We start from the raw sequence: 16,879 nt of genomic DNA on the forward strand, positions 1-16,879 counted from the left end.
CTTCCTGAGTAAGGTCCATGACATAACCGTAATCGTTTGTTATGTATTGCGGAGTGTTATTTAAAGAAGAGTATTGTACAATGTTTAAATCTAGATATATTTTGACAGAAACTATACTTCTTCATTTGGTATCATTTTATGGCATTTTTGGATATATTTTTCTATTGGGAATATGAAATACAAATGTATGAGTTTCAATTAGATATGTCGTAAGATTTTTAAAAAGATATAGGAAATAAATTGTATTCTCATGGTTATAGCAAGATATATAAGAATCCGATTGGTTTGGTTAAGTATCACAGATTTACCTAGTAGCAGTAGAATTAAACATTGTTAAATGCCATATTGATAATTTTTATGAATTTTATTTAGTAAAAACAAACAATTTCACTGAACACAGTTTCAAAACTTTATTGCCCTATTTGCAACAAGTGTGGAATTTTTTTTTAAATGAAATTGTCAATGATTGTGAAAATGTCAAGCTAGTATCTTTGCTAATAGAATATATACTAAATTAGAAAATCACCAAGACAAATCGTCTCAAAATCGTCTAGAAAATGCTATATGCAAAAAAAAGATACCCCTAAGTTGGTCGTCAGTATCTACAATCAGGGGTACTACTTAAACAAGTGATTTCAGAATCACCTCTTCAAGTGATTTTGGCTGTGAAATATTAAAATTTTTCACAAAAATAGACACAGACTTTTTAAAATCACTGAAACAATTAATTTGAGGAGTTAAAATGTAATCACTTCAACAAGTGTTTATAACATTTTCTTGATATTTTTCCCACAAGCTAGCCTTTTTTATTGGTTAAAAGACAAGAATTGAAAAAACAACTATGTACATGCAGAAATACTCTAGTTCAGGGAAAGCTTGTTCACGACCTAGAATTCTTAGTGGGTCAAGCGTTTAATTAAAATTCATGAGAGAATATGCGAGATTTTGATGAACTGGGGGCAAAGTCATTTGGTACAAATCAATATTCGATGTTAAGGATGTCCGCCGCTTTCCCGTTTACCTGTGAAGTCGTCGAGTGTCATCTGTTTTTTGGTTTATGTTTATGTTTAATAAAGTAAAAAAAAAATTGTGTAGAATTTCGAGACCTAGTGTTTGAAAATTACGGGAGAAAATTGGGATAGAAATTTGAAGGAAACTTGAAATTTACCTTGCCAATAACCAAAACGAAATGTTTGATAAAGAAGGAATGAGGGCCTATAAGTCCCTGGAAGCTTCACAGAACTTCGAGGAAGTTTATGTGCAAAAATATATTCTTTGGAGATTGAGAATAATTTCCTGATACATGCTGACGTAATGGCATTAATTGCCAAAACAGTATATCATTCAACAGTGACACTACATAATTTATTCTCCTTGGCTTGTGTCGGTCGGATATAGATAAACAATTTAAACCATATGATTGTCATGTAAAACGGAGCTTTTAGAAAAGTTGTTTCTTGTCATAACACAACTTGAAGCTAGTCGATATCATAAATGATCATAAATGATATTATGTGAAGTATTCAATAAACTATAACCATGGCTTCATAAATGTTATGTTTTCAATATTGTATAAATAGTTTGACCCATAATAAAAAAAGTTCCCTTAAAAACAAACAGCTATGTACAGTTCGTCGTATGGAATTAAACTCTTAGCAAAAAAGCCACACCCACTAATAAGCTATACAATGTCTTTACTCGGACTGTTGCATTTTGAACAAACAAGTGAAAAGTCCAGAGCAATGTAGAACAAAACAGTTTCAACATTCATATATCATTATCATGATCTTGACCTGCATGGATATGCATTTAACTTGCAACTGGACGATTAAACAAAACGGTTATTGATGACTGTATGAACAACTGTAACCTTAGACAAAACCTGAATTTGACTGTTAAGGAAAAATGAAGTCCATTTAGAAATAAAATACGGAAAAATGAAAATAAATATTTGCAAAATTTTGTCCTGGATACTGTTTTTGGTCATAAAGAAGCTTCTGTCCCAATTTCTCGAAAATACCATTATGTTTGACAAAGATTTTGATGTAAAACAAAACTTTAACCACAGACTGAACCTAAATGCTGACGCAGCCGGCGTTAACGCTGACAACGGAATATAGGATCGCCAAGTCTCGCTTTCGCGAAATAAATTTCTCAAGCTTGACAAAAAGAAGGATGTATGTCAAAAGATCCAAGTAGGTAGTTATTTCACTCATAAATCTTGAAGATCTCCTTGCTTTCGACAAGGCGAAAATCATTGGTTTTTTTTTTTTGTCTAGGAGGAGGGGTACTTTTTTCTAAATTAATTGTAACATAACAATATTTTTTTTCACATTTATTATCATTTTTCTACCTATTAACGTGAATTTTCTGACACAATAAATATACAACAGAAGTTGAATTTACAGAACTGTTCTTTAAAAGTATGTAATCAAATGCCAAACTATATATATATGTGTGAAAATTTACTTTCTGACGATATAAAAAATATATAAAGTATCTTTTATTCTGTTTAAGATCTTATAAAATCTCATTGAAATTAATTAGATATTCTCCATACTATATTATGTATGCTTCACGATAAGACAAGATAAAATGCTGAACAACCCAGATCCCCCTCCGTTCAAAATTGTCAATTTCTGATGCATTTGAATTAAGCACGATACCTTTATGTAAATTTAATACACTCATGCAATCAGGGCTAGTATTTTGAACATACATTAACGGTAACTGTCAGAACATGATTATAATTATTAAGAGTATATTAATTTTGTCCAACTGTCGCCTGATGAGATACATAGTTTAAGGTAAAACTTCGTGATACCATATGGCCTAGGTGTTGATTGACTTTTATTTTTATGACCTAAGATATGGTAATGAAATAGCACCCGTAACTTGTTGAATATATCTGCTAAGTGAACATCACGTCATGAATCTGTCCATTTTTGCGTGAAGGTGACACACAAAGTCAGGTGACGTATCAAACCGTTTCTTTTGTAATTTAGATTAATTAACATATAACAGTCAAAATAGTCTGTTTTAATCAATCACTTTTCATAAATAATCTGATTACAGTAATAATGATGCCGATCTGATAAATCAATAAACTGTTAATGCCCCCAGTTCATCAAATCTCGTATCTAATCAGTCGATATCGCAAAATCACGACCGATCTTGCACATGTGCATTGTTTCCCTGAACTAGAGTATTGTTTTTTGCTTGATTAGCCTGTCAGTTTTTACAGTTTATTTAAAATATGCAAAAACTGGAATAATTTGTAGATCAGGACATAACCTTGAAGTAGATCATTATAACTCTAAAGAAAACCAATTAGGTTACCTAATATTGTTGACCTTTGTCTGATAGTAAGAGTAGTTAATGAATATTTGATTATAGAAAAATTCACAAGGGTACTTTTAAAAGCTTTAGTGCACTAACTTACTGTCCAAGCTGCACTGGTGAAATTGATATACAAAAGAAAGGGATAATAAGTTCTATGTAGGAAAATTATAGAAAAGTTTGTCAAAATATGGAAAATCAATGAAATTAGCATTTGGAGATCAAAGGAAACACCAAAATCACTTAAATAGGTGATAACTGCAGAATTTATCAAATCACTGAAATAGGTGATAATGAAATCACTTGTTTAAATACATGTAGTACCCCTGACTGATCTAATTACCCAAGTATCCAGGGTTGGCAAAAACCGAGGTTTTATGAGTATTGCCCAGCCCAGTGGGAAATACTGGGAAAACCTGGGTTTTACTGGGTTTTACCGGGTAATACTGGGCAATACTGGGTAATATGATATACTGACATGAATTTTAAAGAAGATTTAGTGATCAATCACAAATGCAATACATTAAAGATATTTATAAAAATAAGACATAGTATTTTGATTTATGAATAAATTTACTTGTTTGAGAGTCTTATAATACAAGCTTAAGTGTATAAATCTGAGAAAGTATTGTTCTAGCAATTCTGAGACACGTGTACATGAAGACACATTAGATAAATAAAAACAGCTTTTCTCAATAATAATCCTAAAAATCTATTACTAGTAAATCACCATTCTGTCTAGATTGGTCAAACTGTTAACATAAAGCCTAAGAATTTGCTTTTTTTCAAATATATATAAATAATATTAAGAATTAACAATTATATGTAAAGAAAAATACTTTTAAATAAATTTCTGTTCATTTCTAAAAATTGTTACAAAGTTTTAGCATATGTATATGTACATCATTAATTAATAAGTAATTATTCAGATTAGAACACAGAAATGATTATATAACAATAATCAGCCTTTTCATTTCTATAAGTGGTAATGACATGCCCATTAGGGTGTTTATTTAGTAATATGATTGTATAACAATTGAAATTTACAATTCAGTTAAACACTGCAATAAAATGCACTTTTTTAAAGTTTTGAATACTGAAACAAAGCTTGGAAATTAACAAGGTATCCTAAAATGTGCAAATCTTTTATTCATAGAATTAGTGGAAAAAAGGATGAAATTGAATTTTCAATCATCTAGAAATGACTCTCAATGGTTATCTGTATAAAATGTATTTATTTAGCTATAATACTATGAAACTACAACAAGTCTTTACTATTTTGTGGGTGACTGGGGAATAGAAGTATGGTCACCATTGGTCTTCCTCCGACCGGCAGTAAAACCCTTGCTAAAGTGGGGTGTCCGTTTGGCTGTGCGGGATGTACAAATTTGCAGCCACGTCCAGTCAGAATGGGGACGTTAAATCCGATGCCTCGTGTAAAGAGAGTGCCACGCTCTTTGCACGTTAAGAACCCTTGCAACAACTCTTTGAGGGGTCCGTAGGTGACCTGTTGCAAGGCTAAATTTCCGTCCCCATCCAATATACCCTCATTTTCCATGGCAATCTAAATTTCTCCGACCTTGATCCCGGACGCCCCTATTACAGAACCTACCTTTTGTGTTTATTGTTAATTTATTCTCGTCCTGAATATGCATGAAATTTTTGCCACTGGACGTTAAACAACCAACCAACAATCATGTAAAAATGAGCATAAAAAATCATATTGCCTAGTATTACCCGTTTCTGGGGGTATTGCCCAGCCCGGGAAAACCCTGACCCAGGTTTTCCCGCCCAGGTAATACTTTGCCAACCCTGCAAGAAGCAGATATTGTCTACTTTGAAACTATTTTGTCCATTTTTATACGACCGCAAAAATTAAAAATTTTTTAGTCGTATATTGGTATGACGTTGGCGTCGTCGTCGTCGTCTGGCGTCGTCCGAAGACACATTGGTTTTCGCACTCTAACTTTAGTTTAAGTGAATGGATCTCCATGAAATTTTACCATAAGGTTCAATACCACGAAAGGAAGGTTGGGATTGATTTTGGGGGTTATGGTACCAACAGTTAAGGAATTGGGGGCCAAAAAGGGGCCAAAAATAAGCATTTTTGTAACTTCCAGACAATAACTTGTGTGTAAGTGTATGGATCTCTCTGACATTGTACCACAAGGTTCCATATCACAAAGGGAAAGCTGGAATTGAGTTTGGGGGTAATTGCCCCAAACGTTTGGGAATTGGGGGCCAAAAAGGGGCCAAAAATAAGCATTTTTCTAGTTTCCAGACAATAACTTGTGTTCAAGTGTATGGATCTCTCTGAAATTGTACTGCAAGGTACCATACCACAAAGGGAAGGCTGGTATTGAGTTTGGGGGTGAACAATCGTAAGGGGGTTCAAAAAATTTGGGAGGGGGGGATTTTTTTTTTTTTTGTTTTTTGTTTTTTTTTCTTTTAAAATTTCCCATTTTAAGTTGGTTTATTATTTCTGATTAATATTTAAAAGCAAATAATAATGATATGGTAGGAGATACACACCAAACAGGATGTGTAAATTATTATATAATAAGTATTGTGCAATAGCAAGAAATTTTCAATTGCACAGTATTGCACAATAGCAAGAAATCTTCAATTGCACAGTATTGCGCAATAGCAAGAAATCTTCAATTGCACAGTATTGCGCAATAGCAAGAAATATCCAATAGCACAATATTGCGCAATAGCAAGAAATTGTCAATTGTACAGTATTGCGCAATAGCAAGAAATATTCAATTGCACGGTATTGTGCAAAAGAAGATACTTCGTATAAATTGCTTATTTCTTGATCAATTTCAATGGGGTTTTATTCTTGAATTCTTGGGGTTCTTTAATATGCTGAATCTAACCGTGTATTAAGTTTTTGGATTTTGGGCCCCATTTTTAAATTGGTCCACATTGAGGTCCAAAGGGTCCAAAATTTAACTTTGTTTGATTTCATAAAAAATTGAATTATTGGGGTTCTTTGATATGCCGAATCTAACCGTGTATTTAGATTCGTAATTTTTGGTTCCGTTTTCAAATTGGTCTACATTAAGGTCCAAAGGGTCCAAAATTAAACTTAGTTTGATTTTAACAAAAATTGAATTTTTAGGGTTCTTTGATATGCTGAATCTAAACATGTATTTAGATTTTTGATTATGGGCCCAGTTTTCAAGTTGGTCCAAATCGGGGTCCAAAATTAAACTTTGTTTGATTTCAACAAAAATTGAATTCTTGGGGTTCTTTAATATGCTGAATCTAACAGTGTATTAAATTTTTGGATTTTGGGCCCCATTTTTAAATTGGTCCACATTGAGGTCAAAAGGGTCCAAAATTTGACTTTGTTTGATATCATAAAAAATTGAATTATTGGGGTTCTTTGATATGCCGAATCTAACCGTGTATTTAGTTTCTTAATTTTTGGTTCCGTTTTCAAATTGGTCTACATTAAGGTCCAAAGGATCCAAAATTAAACTTAGTTTGATTTTAACAAAAATTGAATTTTTAGGGTTCTTTGATATGCTGAATCTAAACATGTATTTAGATTTTTGATTATGGGCCCAGTTTTCAAGTTGGTCCAAATCGGGGTCCAAAATTAAACTTTGTTTGATTTCAACAAAAATTGAATATATGGGGTTCTTTGATATGCTGAATCTAACCATGTATTTAGATTTTTGATTTTTGGGCCCCGTTATCAACTTTGTCCACATTGAGGTCAAAAGGGTCCAAAATTAAACTTTGTTTGATTTCATCAAAAATTGAATTCTTGGGGTTCTTTGATATGCTGAATCTAACCATGTATTTAGATTTTGGATATTGGACCATAATAGGTGAATGTCCAATTTAAAATTTTTAAGTTCTTAGACCACATTCATTCTGTGTCAGAAACCTATGCTGTGTCAAATATTTAATCACAATCCAAATTCAGAGCTGTATCAAGCTTGAATGTTGTGTCCATACTTGCCACAACTGTTCAGGGTTCGACCTCTGCGGTCGTATCAAGCTGCGCCCTGCGGAGCATTTTATAATAATATGCTTTGATTTTATAATGATGTTTAATCATTCTATTTTTTAACAAAGAGTTGTCTCTCTAAAGATTTATGGACCATCTTAATAATAAATTTTATTTTACATTACAAGGTGATGGAAAATGTGTGATATGTGATTCCTTGTTGTTCTCAGGTGATGGCAAGTGTGTTATATGTGACTCCTATGTCAGACCATGTACACTGGTGAGGATTTGTGATGAGTGTAATTATGGTTCATACCAGGGAAGATGTGTCATTTGTGGAGGCCCAGGAGTTTCTGATGCTTATTACTGCAAAGAATGTACCATTATGGAAAAAGATGTGAGTAGTGGAATAAAATACTGTAAACCTTTTTATACTCCCGTTTACGGGACGTATTATGGTATACCGTTGACCGTCCGTCTGTATGTCCGTCCGTCCGTCGTCAACATGTCAGACATTTACTAAAAAACGCTTTAACCAATATGCATGAAACTTGATTGAATTGTTCACATCTATTGATGTGAGCTCCCTTTCATTTTTATACGACCGCAAAAACATTTTTGTGGTCATATATTGGTATGACGTTGGCGTCTTCGTCGTCTGAAGACACATTAGTTTTCGCACTCTAACTTGAGTTTAAGTGAATGGATCTCAATGAAATTTTACCATAAGGTTCAATACCACAAAAGGAAGGTGGGGATTGATTTTTGGGGTTATGGTACCAACAGTTAAGGAATTAGGGGCCAAAAAGGGGCCAAAAATAAGCATTTTTGTAACTTCCAGACATAATTTGTGTGTAAGTGTATGGATCTCTCTGACATTGTACCACAAGGTTCCATATCACAAAGGGAATGATGGGATTGATTTTGGGGGTAATTGCCTTCAAATTTTAGGAATAAGGGGCCAAAAAGGGGCAAAAAACAAGCATTTTTCTAGTTTCATGACAATAACTTGTGTGTAAATGTATGGATCTTTGTGAAATTGTACTACAAGGTTCCATATCACAAAGAGAAAGCTGGAATTGAGTTTGGGGGTAATTGCCCAAAAAGTTTAGGAATAAGGGGCCAAAAAGTGGCAAAAAATAAGCATTTTTCTAGTTTCTAGACAATCACTTGTGTTCAAGTGTATGGATCTCTCTGAAATTGTACTGCAAGGTACCATACCACAAAGGGAAGGCTGGGATTGATTTTGGGGGTAATTCCCTCAAAATTTTTGGAATTAGGGGCCATAAAAGGGCAAAAAAACAAGCATTTTTCTAGTTTCAGGACAATAACTTGTGTGTAAGTGTATGGATCTTTATGAAATTGTACTGCAAGGTTCCATATCACAAAGGGAAAGCTGGGTTTGAGTTTGGGGGTAATTGCCCTAAACGTTTAGGAATTTGGGGCCAAAAAGGGGCCAAAAAACAAGCATTTTTCTAGTTTCCAGACAATAACTTGTGTTCAAGTGTATGGATCTCTCTGAAATTGTACTGCAAGGTACCATACCAAAAAGGGAAGGCTGGGATTGAGTTTGGGGGTGATGAATCATAAGGGGGTTAAAAAAAATTGGGGGGGGATTTTTTTTTCCTTATTTTTCTTTAAAATTTACCATTTTAAATTGGTTATTTCTGATTTATATATAAAAGCAAATAATAATGATGTGGTTTGAATAGGTAAATTAAAAATTTTTAAGTTCTTAGACCACTTTCATTCTGTGTCAGAAACCTATGCTGTGTCAAATATTTAATTACAATCCAAATTCAGTGCTGTATCAAGCTTGAATGTTGTGTCCATACTTGCCCCAACTGTTCAGGGTTCAACCTCTGCGGTCGTATCAAGCTGCGTCCCAGCGGAGCATTTTATTTATAAATTTCAGATCTACCGTTTTCGAGTTTTGGGGTTTTATTCACTAAAAAAGGGGGAATTTTCCAGTTTTCCGACAATAACTCAAGAATGCTTTCACCAACTTGCAAGAAATTTTAGTGAATTGTTAATATCTATTGACATGAGCTCCCTTTTTGATTTTTATGAATTTTAGATATTACGTTTCCAAGCTACAGGGTATTATTCATAAAAAAGGGGGATTTTCAAGTTTTTGGACAATAACTAAAAAATGCTTTCAGCAGTTCTCATGAAACTGGTGAATTGTTTATATCTGTTGATGTAAGCTCCTTTTAGAATTTTATAAGTTTTAGATTTTACATTTCTGAATTATAGGGTTTTATTCATTAAAAAAGGGGGGATTTTCCAGTTTTTCGACTATAACTCCAAAATGCTTTCATCAGTTCTCATGAAACTTTAATGAATTATTTATAGCTATTGATGTAATCTCCCTATTGATTTTCATAAATTTCAAATATAACATTGAGGAGAAATTGAACTTTATTTGTTTATAGTCTTGACAACAGATTTACTTAGTATTGCGCAACAGCACAGTGTATTGCACAACAGCAAGAAATCTTTAATTAAATATAAATTTAATTCATATAACCAATTTCAAGTTCTTTGACTACATTTATTCAGAAACCTTTAATATGTCAAATATTTAATTACAATCCAAATTCAGACCGGTATCAAGCTTGAATATTGTGTCCATTTTTGCCCCAACTGTTCAGGGTTGGACCTCTGCGGGGGTATCCAGCTGCGCTTAGCGGAGCAGTTTATTCAGTTAATGCATTTCTATAGCTACTTGTGCATATTTTTGAAAAGTATAAAAGCAGAGGCTGATTTAAGGTGGTTATTGATCTACATATATGGTTAATGCATGTACTTTTTACATGTCCTGCTCCAAACTTTGCTTAGTTTGGGGGCCCCAGGCCTTTTTCAAAATCCTGGATCTGCATCTGACATGTTTAGTTGTTGAGGTTGTTCAGTAAAAGTTACTTTTACAGATGTTAGGAAAGTCATGTTGAAAGAGGAAAATTACTCTTGATTATTGGTGATGACACTATGATTTTGAAATGTTCACATACCTGTATTCGTTTATAATTGTTGTGACTAAACAAAACATTAAACATCAGAAAAGTCACCAGCATTATATAAATTGTACAAAAATCACCATGTCCATATGCAACATAAAAATGTAGGAAGGGACAAACTTCAGTGGTGAAGTTGCATTGTTCTATTGATGACAGGGTCACATCAGACTTCTTCCTATATATGTGCAGTGAGATTGAGTCTTGTCTCATTGAAATGATGAGATGAGCTTAAGCAACCAGTATGATAGATGTATGGTTTACCCTGTCAAACTCTAGTTTCATCTTAATCAAACAAAGAACCAATGAAGTACAGAAACTGATGATTTATTCCTGCAAATAAATACCATAAATACTTTTCAATTTCAATAAAAGGTGCAACCCTATAGCTGCTGATGCTCTTTAGCTCCACCCGTCTGCCTCAAGGACCTTGCTCAAAATACCATGTTGTTATCTGTTTATGGTACATGTATAATTCACTTGAAAATAACTTTTTTAGGCCAGGGTTTTTTAATTTGTTGGTTAACAGATTTTTGATGTGAAAGATTAGGGTTGGTTGGTTAAATTTTTTTAATAGATACATGTATGTAAAAAAAATACTGTCATGAACATGATGAACACAACAAACACAACAGATATATAGTGTGTTATCATTTCTGTTTATGTTTAAACATGATAAAATAGTCAACACTACTTCGAAGATAATTTTATTAGTCCCCTACCGATGAAGTAGAAGGGGACTTTAGGTTTGCAGTCTGTCCGTCTCTGTCTGTCTGTCTGTCTGTCCATCCGTCAGTCTGGTAAATCAGTTTTCCACACTTTTTTTCTTCCTGCTTGAAGATATTGATTTGATATTTGGTTTATTGTTTTATCATGACAAGTTACAGATCAAGTTCAACTTTTGTTCCAGTCTGATGATTTTGTGCAGAGTTATGGTCCTTGGACTTAGAAAATTCACTCAAATAATCAGTTTTCCACACCTTTTTTCGTCATGCCTGAAGATATTGATTTGTTAATTGGTATATAGTTTTACTATGACAAGTTACAGACCAAGTTCGAATTTTGTTCCGGTCTGATGATTTTGTGCAGAGTTATGGTCCTTGGACTTAGAAAATTCACTCAAATAATCAGTTTTCCACACTTTTTTATGCCCCCGCCGTAGCGGAGGGGGCATTAAGTTTTACCCTTGTCCGTCTGCATGTACGTACGTACATACGTACGTCCCAAAATTGGTTTCCATTCTCTAACTTTAGTTTGCCTCAACCAAATGTTATGAAACTTATACACAATGCTAATTACCACAAAACACAGATCAAGTTTGAATTTTGGTGGTGTCACTTTAGTTGTTCTAGAGTTATGCCCCTTTACAAATGGAAAATTGCTGAATTTATCGTTTCCATACTCTAACTTTAGTTTGCCTCAACCAAATGTTATGAAACTTATACACAATGCTTATTACCACAAAACACAGATCAAGTTCGAATTTCGGTGGCGTCACTTTTACCGTTCTAGAGTTATGCCTCTTTACAAATGGAAAAATTGCTGAATTTTTCATTTCCGTTCTCTAACTTTAGTTTGCCTCAACCAAATGTTATGAAACTTATACACAATGCTTATTACCACAAAACACAGATCAAGTTTGAATTTTGGTGGAGTCAATTTTACTGTTCTAGAGTTATGCCTCTTTACAAATGGAAAAATTGATGAATTTTTCGTTTCTGTTCTGTAATTTTACATGTAGTTTGCCTCAACCAAATGTTATGAAACTTATACACAATGCTCATTACCACAAAACACAGATCAAGTTTGAATTTAGGTGGTGTCACTTTAACCGTTCTAGAGTTATGCCCCTTAAGAAATGGAAAAATTGCAAAATTTTTATTTTCTTCTAAATATCAAGTAATTTTTATACGACCGCAAAAAAATTTTTGTGGTCGTATATTGGTATGACGTTGGCGTTGTCGTCGTCGTCGTCCGGCGTCGTCGTCGTCGTCCGGCATCGTCGTCCGAATACGCATTAGTTTTCGCACTCTAACTTTAGTTTAAGTGAATGGATCTCTATGAAATTTTACCATAAGGTTCAATACAACAAAAGGAAGGTGGGGATTGATTTTGGGGGTTATGGTACCAACAGTTAAGGAATTAGGGGCCAAAAAGGGGCCAAAAATAAGCATTTTCTAGTTTCCAGACAATAACTGTGGAACGGTGTATGGATCTCTCTGAAATTATACTACAAGTTTCCATACCACAAAGGGATGGTTAGGATTTGCTTTGGGGGGTTATGGCTCAAACCGTTTAAGAATTAGGGGCAAAAAAGGGGGAAAAACAAGGTTGTCCTGGTTAATGGACAAATACTTTAGTACAAAACATAATTTAAAGCAGTGTAAGGGAGATAAATCAAATACATCATTGAAATTATCTCCCTTACACTGCTTTTAAATTATGTATAAAGTAATGGTTAATGAACAATTAAGATAATTTAAAACAGTGTAAGGGAGGTAATCCAAATACAACGTTTTGGTTACTTCCCTTACACTGCTTTTAAATTGTGTTTAAAGAAATGCATATTTATAAAAGAAGACCAGTAAAAATATCTGCAAATGTTGCATCTTTTTTTTTTACAAAAAAATCCATATGAAAGATTTGACACTATATTTTAAATTCTATTATAAAATAGATTAAGTTAGCACTATGGTAAATTTAAATGGGTAATTATGGTTTGGGGAAAAAAAGGGGGGGGGTAAAAAGAAATTGTGGGGGGTCAATTTTTTCTCATTTTAGATTTCAGAAATTAAAAAGAATTATTCCTCAAATATTATTTTTTTTTCAAATTTCAAATATTGAAAAATTTCAAGAAGTAATCTTTAATTGCACAGTATGGCGCATTAGATTTGTAAAATCTTTGACCACATTTATTTATTTGTTATGCCGAATCTAACCGTGTATTTAGATTTTTAATTTTGGATCCAGTTTTCAAATTGGTCTACATTAAGGTCCAAAGGGTCCAAAATTAAACTTTGTTTGATTTTAACAAAAAATGAATATATGGGGTTCTTTGATATGCTGAATCTAAACATGTATTTAGATTTTTGATTTTTGGCCCAGTTTTCAAGTTGGTCCAAATTGGGGTCCAAAATTAAACTTTGTTTGATTTCAACAAAAATTGAATATATGGGGTTCTTTGATATGCTGAATCTAACCATGTATTTAGATTTTTTATTTGTTGACCCCGCTATCAAATTGGTTCATATTGAGGTCAAAAGGGTCCAAAATTAAACTTTGTTTGATTTCATCAGAAATTGAATTATTGGGGTTCTTTGATATGCCAAATCTAACCGTGTATTTAGATTTTCAATTTTAAGTCCCGTTTTTTAAATTGGTCTACATTAAGGTCCAAAGGGTCCAAAATTAAACTTAGTTTGATTTTAACAAAAATTGAATTCTTGGGGTTCTTTGATATGCTGAATCTAAACATGTGTTTAGATTTTTGATTATGGGACCAGTTTTCAAGTTTGTCCAAGTTGGGGTCCAAATTGAATATATGGGGTTCTTTGATATGCTGAATCTTACCATGTATTTAGATTTTTTATTTGTGGGCCCGCTATCAAATTGGTTCATATTGAGGTCAAAAGGGTCCAAAATTAAACTTTATTTGATTTCATCAAAAATTGAATTATTGGGGTTCTTTGATATGCCAAATCTAACCGTGTATTTAGATTTTTAATTTTGGGTCCAGTTTTCAAATTGGTCTACATTAAGGTCCAAAGGGTCCAAAATTAAACTTTGTTTGATTTTAACAAAAATTGAATATATGGGGTTCTTTGATATGCTGAATCTAAACATGTATTTAGATTTTTGATTTTTGGCCCAGTTTTCAAGTTGGTCCAAATTGGGGTCCAAAATTAAACTTTGTTTGATTTCAACAAAAATTGAATATATGGGGTTCTTTGATATGCTGAATCTAAACACGTATTTAGATTTTAGATTTTTGGCCCAGTTTTCAAGTTGGTCCAAATTGGGGTCCAAAATTAAACTTTGTTTGATTTCAACAAAAATTGAATATATGGGGTTCTTTGATATGCTGAATCTTACCATGTATTTAGATTTTTTATTTGTGGGCCCGCTATCAAATTGGTTCATATTGAGGTCAAAAGGGTCCAAAATTAAACTTTGTTTGATTTCATCAAAAATTGAATTATTGGGGTTCTTTGATATGCCAAATCTAACCATGTTTTTAGATTTTTAATTTTGGGTCCCGTTTTTTAAATTGGTCTACATTAAGGTCCAAAGGGTCCAAAATTAAACTTAGTTTGATTTTAACAAAAATTGAATTCTTGGGGTACTTTGATATGCTGAATCTAAACATGTGTTTAGATTTTTGATTATGGGACCAGTTTTCAAGTTTGTCCAAGTTGGGGTCAAAAATTAAACTTTGTTTGATTTCAACAAAAATTGAATATATGGGGTTCTTTGATATGCTGAATCTAACCATGTATTTTGATTTTGGACATTGGACCATAATAGGTAAATTAAAAAAATTGAAGTTCTTAGACCACATTCTTTCTGTGTCAGAAACCTATGCTGTGTCAAATATTTAATCACAATCCATATTCAGAGCTGTATCAAGCTTGAATGTTGTGTCCATACTTGCCCCAACTGTTCAGGGTTTCGACCTCTGCGGTCGTATCAAGCTGCGCCCAGCGAAGCATTTTATTAAAATTGGAGTTATCTTCCTTTCTCCATGATTATAGTTGAATAAACTACAATCAATGCTTTATACAATGCAATGTTTAGTTTTGACTTCCACTGATAAAACACAGATCAAGTTGAATTTGGGTAGTGTCACTTTAACCATTATTGAGTTATGCCCCTTTATAAATCGAAAGATTGCAAAATTTTTAGTTTCCATTCTGTAACTTAAGTTTGCCCCAACCAAACATTATGAAACCTATACACAATATTCATTACCGCAAAACTAAGATCAAGTACAAATTTTTTGTTTCCGTTTTCTAAATTTAGTTTGCCTCAACCAAATGTTATGAAACTTACACACAATGCTTATTACTACATAATACAGATTAAGAACAAAATTTGGTGGCAACACTTTTACCATTCTTGAGTTATGTCCCTTTATAAACATAAAAATTGCTTTAGTTTGTCTCAACCAAATGTTATAAAACTTATACACAACCGTTCTAGAATTATGAGTGTTTACAAATAGAAAAATTGCTGAGATTTTAGTTTCTGTTCCCTACTTAAGTTAGCCTTAACCAAATGTTATGAGACTTAATTACACACAATGCTTATTACCACAAAACTCAGATCAAGTTCAAATTTGGGTAGCTCCACTTTTACCGTTCTTCAGTTATGTCCCTTTATAACTATATGATATGCAAATGGGGGCATCATCTGTGTCCACATGTGGACACTATCCACATTTTTTTGTCATGCTTGAAGATATTGACTTGATATTTGTTATATATTTTACACCATGACAAGTTAAAGATCAAGTTAGCATTTTGTTCCAGTACAATGAATTTTTAACTGGTAGGGGACTATGTATTGCCATGTAATACTCTCAGAATGCTTGTTTATATTTAAGGGATAATGAATTTGGTAGAGTAGGTCATGTAGGTGGGAATAATAAAATCAAGAAATTTCAATTTTATTTTTTTTGCTGAAAATCACAAAAGTTGGGTTGGCTATTCTGTAAACCAATAAATTAAAAAAAAAACTCAACTTTTTCATTTAAAACATTAAATAGTTTTGTAAATTATAAGATCCATTATAGGTCAAAAAATTTGTATACATTATATTATTGACTTAAGGTTAATTTTAAATTAGATGATCAGCTAATAAAAGAGATATAAGGGTATCTTGCAATACAGTGTACATGTTCCCGTGCTTCTTAAATGTGTTTTTGTCTGAGTGTGTACCGTAGTATCAACCTTATCTGATTATTTTACTTTTTTTTGTAACCAATTGATAAAATTAGCTATTTTATTTTTCAGAGAGATGGATGTCCAAAGATTGTCAATCTAGGAAGTGCCAAGACAGACTTGTTTTATGAAAGAAAGAAATATGGATTCAAAAAACGATAGAAAAAAACTACTTCATCATTCTGTACATAATCATGATTTTATAAGTAAAATGATAAAAACTGAAAAACATTTTTTTCTAATTTTTAAGTGAAATAATAATCTATTGATATGATTTCCATACATATGCACAAACACATGTTTCTGGAAAAACCTTCATTAAGCACACTCATGACAAAAGTTTCAAAGGCAAAAAAAGAAAATTATAAGGGCCTTGATAGAACAACATCAACTTTGCTTTTGGGCAAATTTAGTTAAGTACAATTGCAAAATTTTGTGAACTGGAAAAAATTACGAGCAAAATGTTATACATTCACAATCTTGCACTCACCCTCTCATTGGACCTTTGATAATATCAATCTTGCACTCATCTTGGCATTAGACCTTTGATATTCACAGTTTTGCACTCACACTGGGCTTTGAACTTTAATTAGTCCCCTACCGACGAAGTCGAAGGGGACTTT

At 32.8% G+C, this 16,879-nt stretch overlaps 1 protein-coding gene and 1 long non-coding RNA gene across 3 annotated transcripts in view; both read left to right on the forward strand.

Moving 5' to 3' along the window:
* Positions 1-16,485, forward strand: part of LOC127710097 (PHD finger-like domain-containing protein 5A) — a 36,371-nt gene extending 19,886 nt beyond the window's left edge. The window contains exons 3-4 of one of the 2 annotated variants that reach the window (XM_052215850.1): positions 7,492-7,700; positions 16,329-16,485. In XM_052215850.1, coding sequence (XP_052071810.1) covers positions 7,492-7,700; positions 16,329-16,418 — 299 coding nt within the window. In that variant the 3' untranslated portion in view covers positions 16,419-16,485. The remainder of the gene's footprint in view (positions 1-7,491; positions 7,701-16,328) is intronic. The other variant, XM_052215851.1, reaches the window with a different exon arrangement.
* On the forward strand, positions 12,064-15,196 carry LOC127710100 (uncharacterized). Its single transcript, XR_007985933.1, has 2 exons — positions 12,064-13,310; positions 14,077-15,196. It is a non-coding gene; the product is annotated as an uncharacterized LOC127710100 (long non-coding RNA).
* Positions 16,486-16,879: the final 394 nt, after the last annotated feature.

This window comes from Mytilus californianus, unplaced genomic scaffold (assembly GCF_021869535.1).
Source record: "Mytilus californianus isolate M0D057914Y unplaced genomic scaffold, xbMytCali1.0.p SCAF_7, whole genome shotgun sequence".
NCBI classification, from domain to species: Eukaryota; Metazoa; Mollusca; class Bivalvia; order Mytilida; family Mytilidae; genus Mytilus; species Mytilus californianus.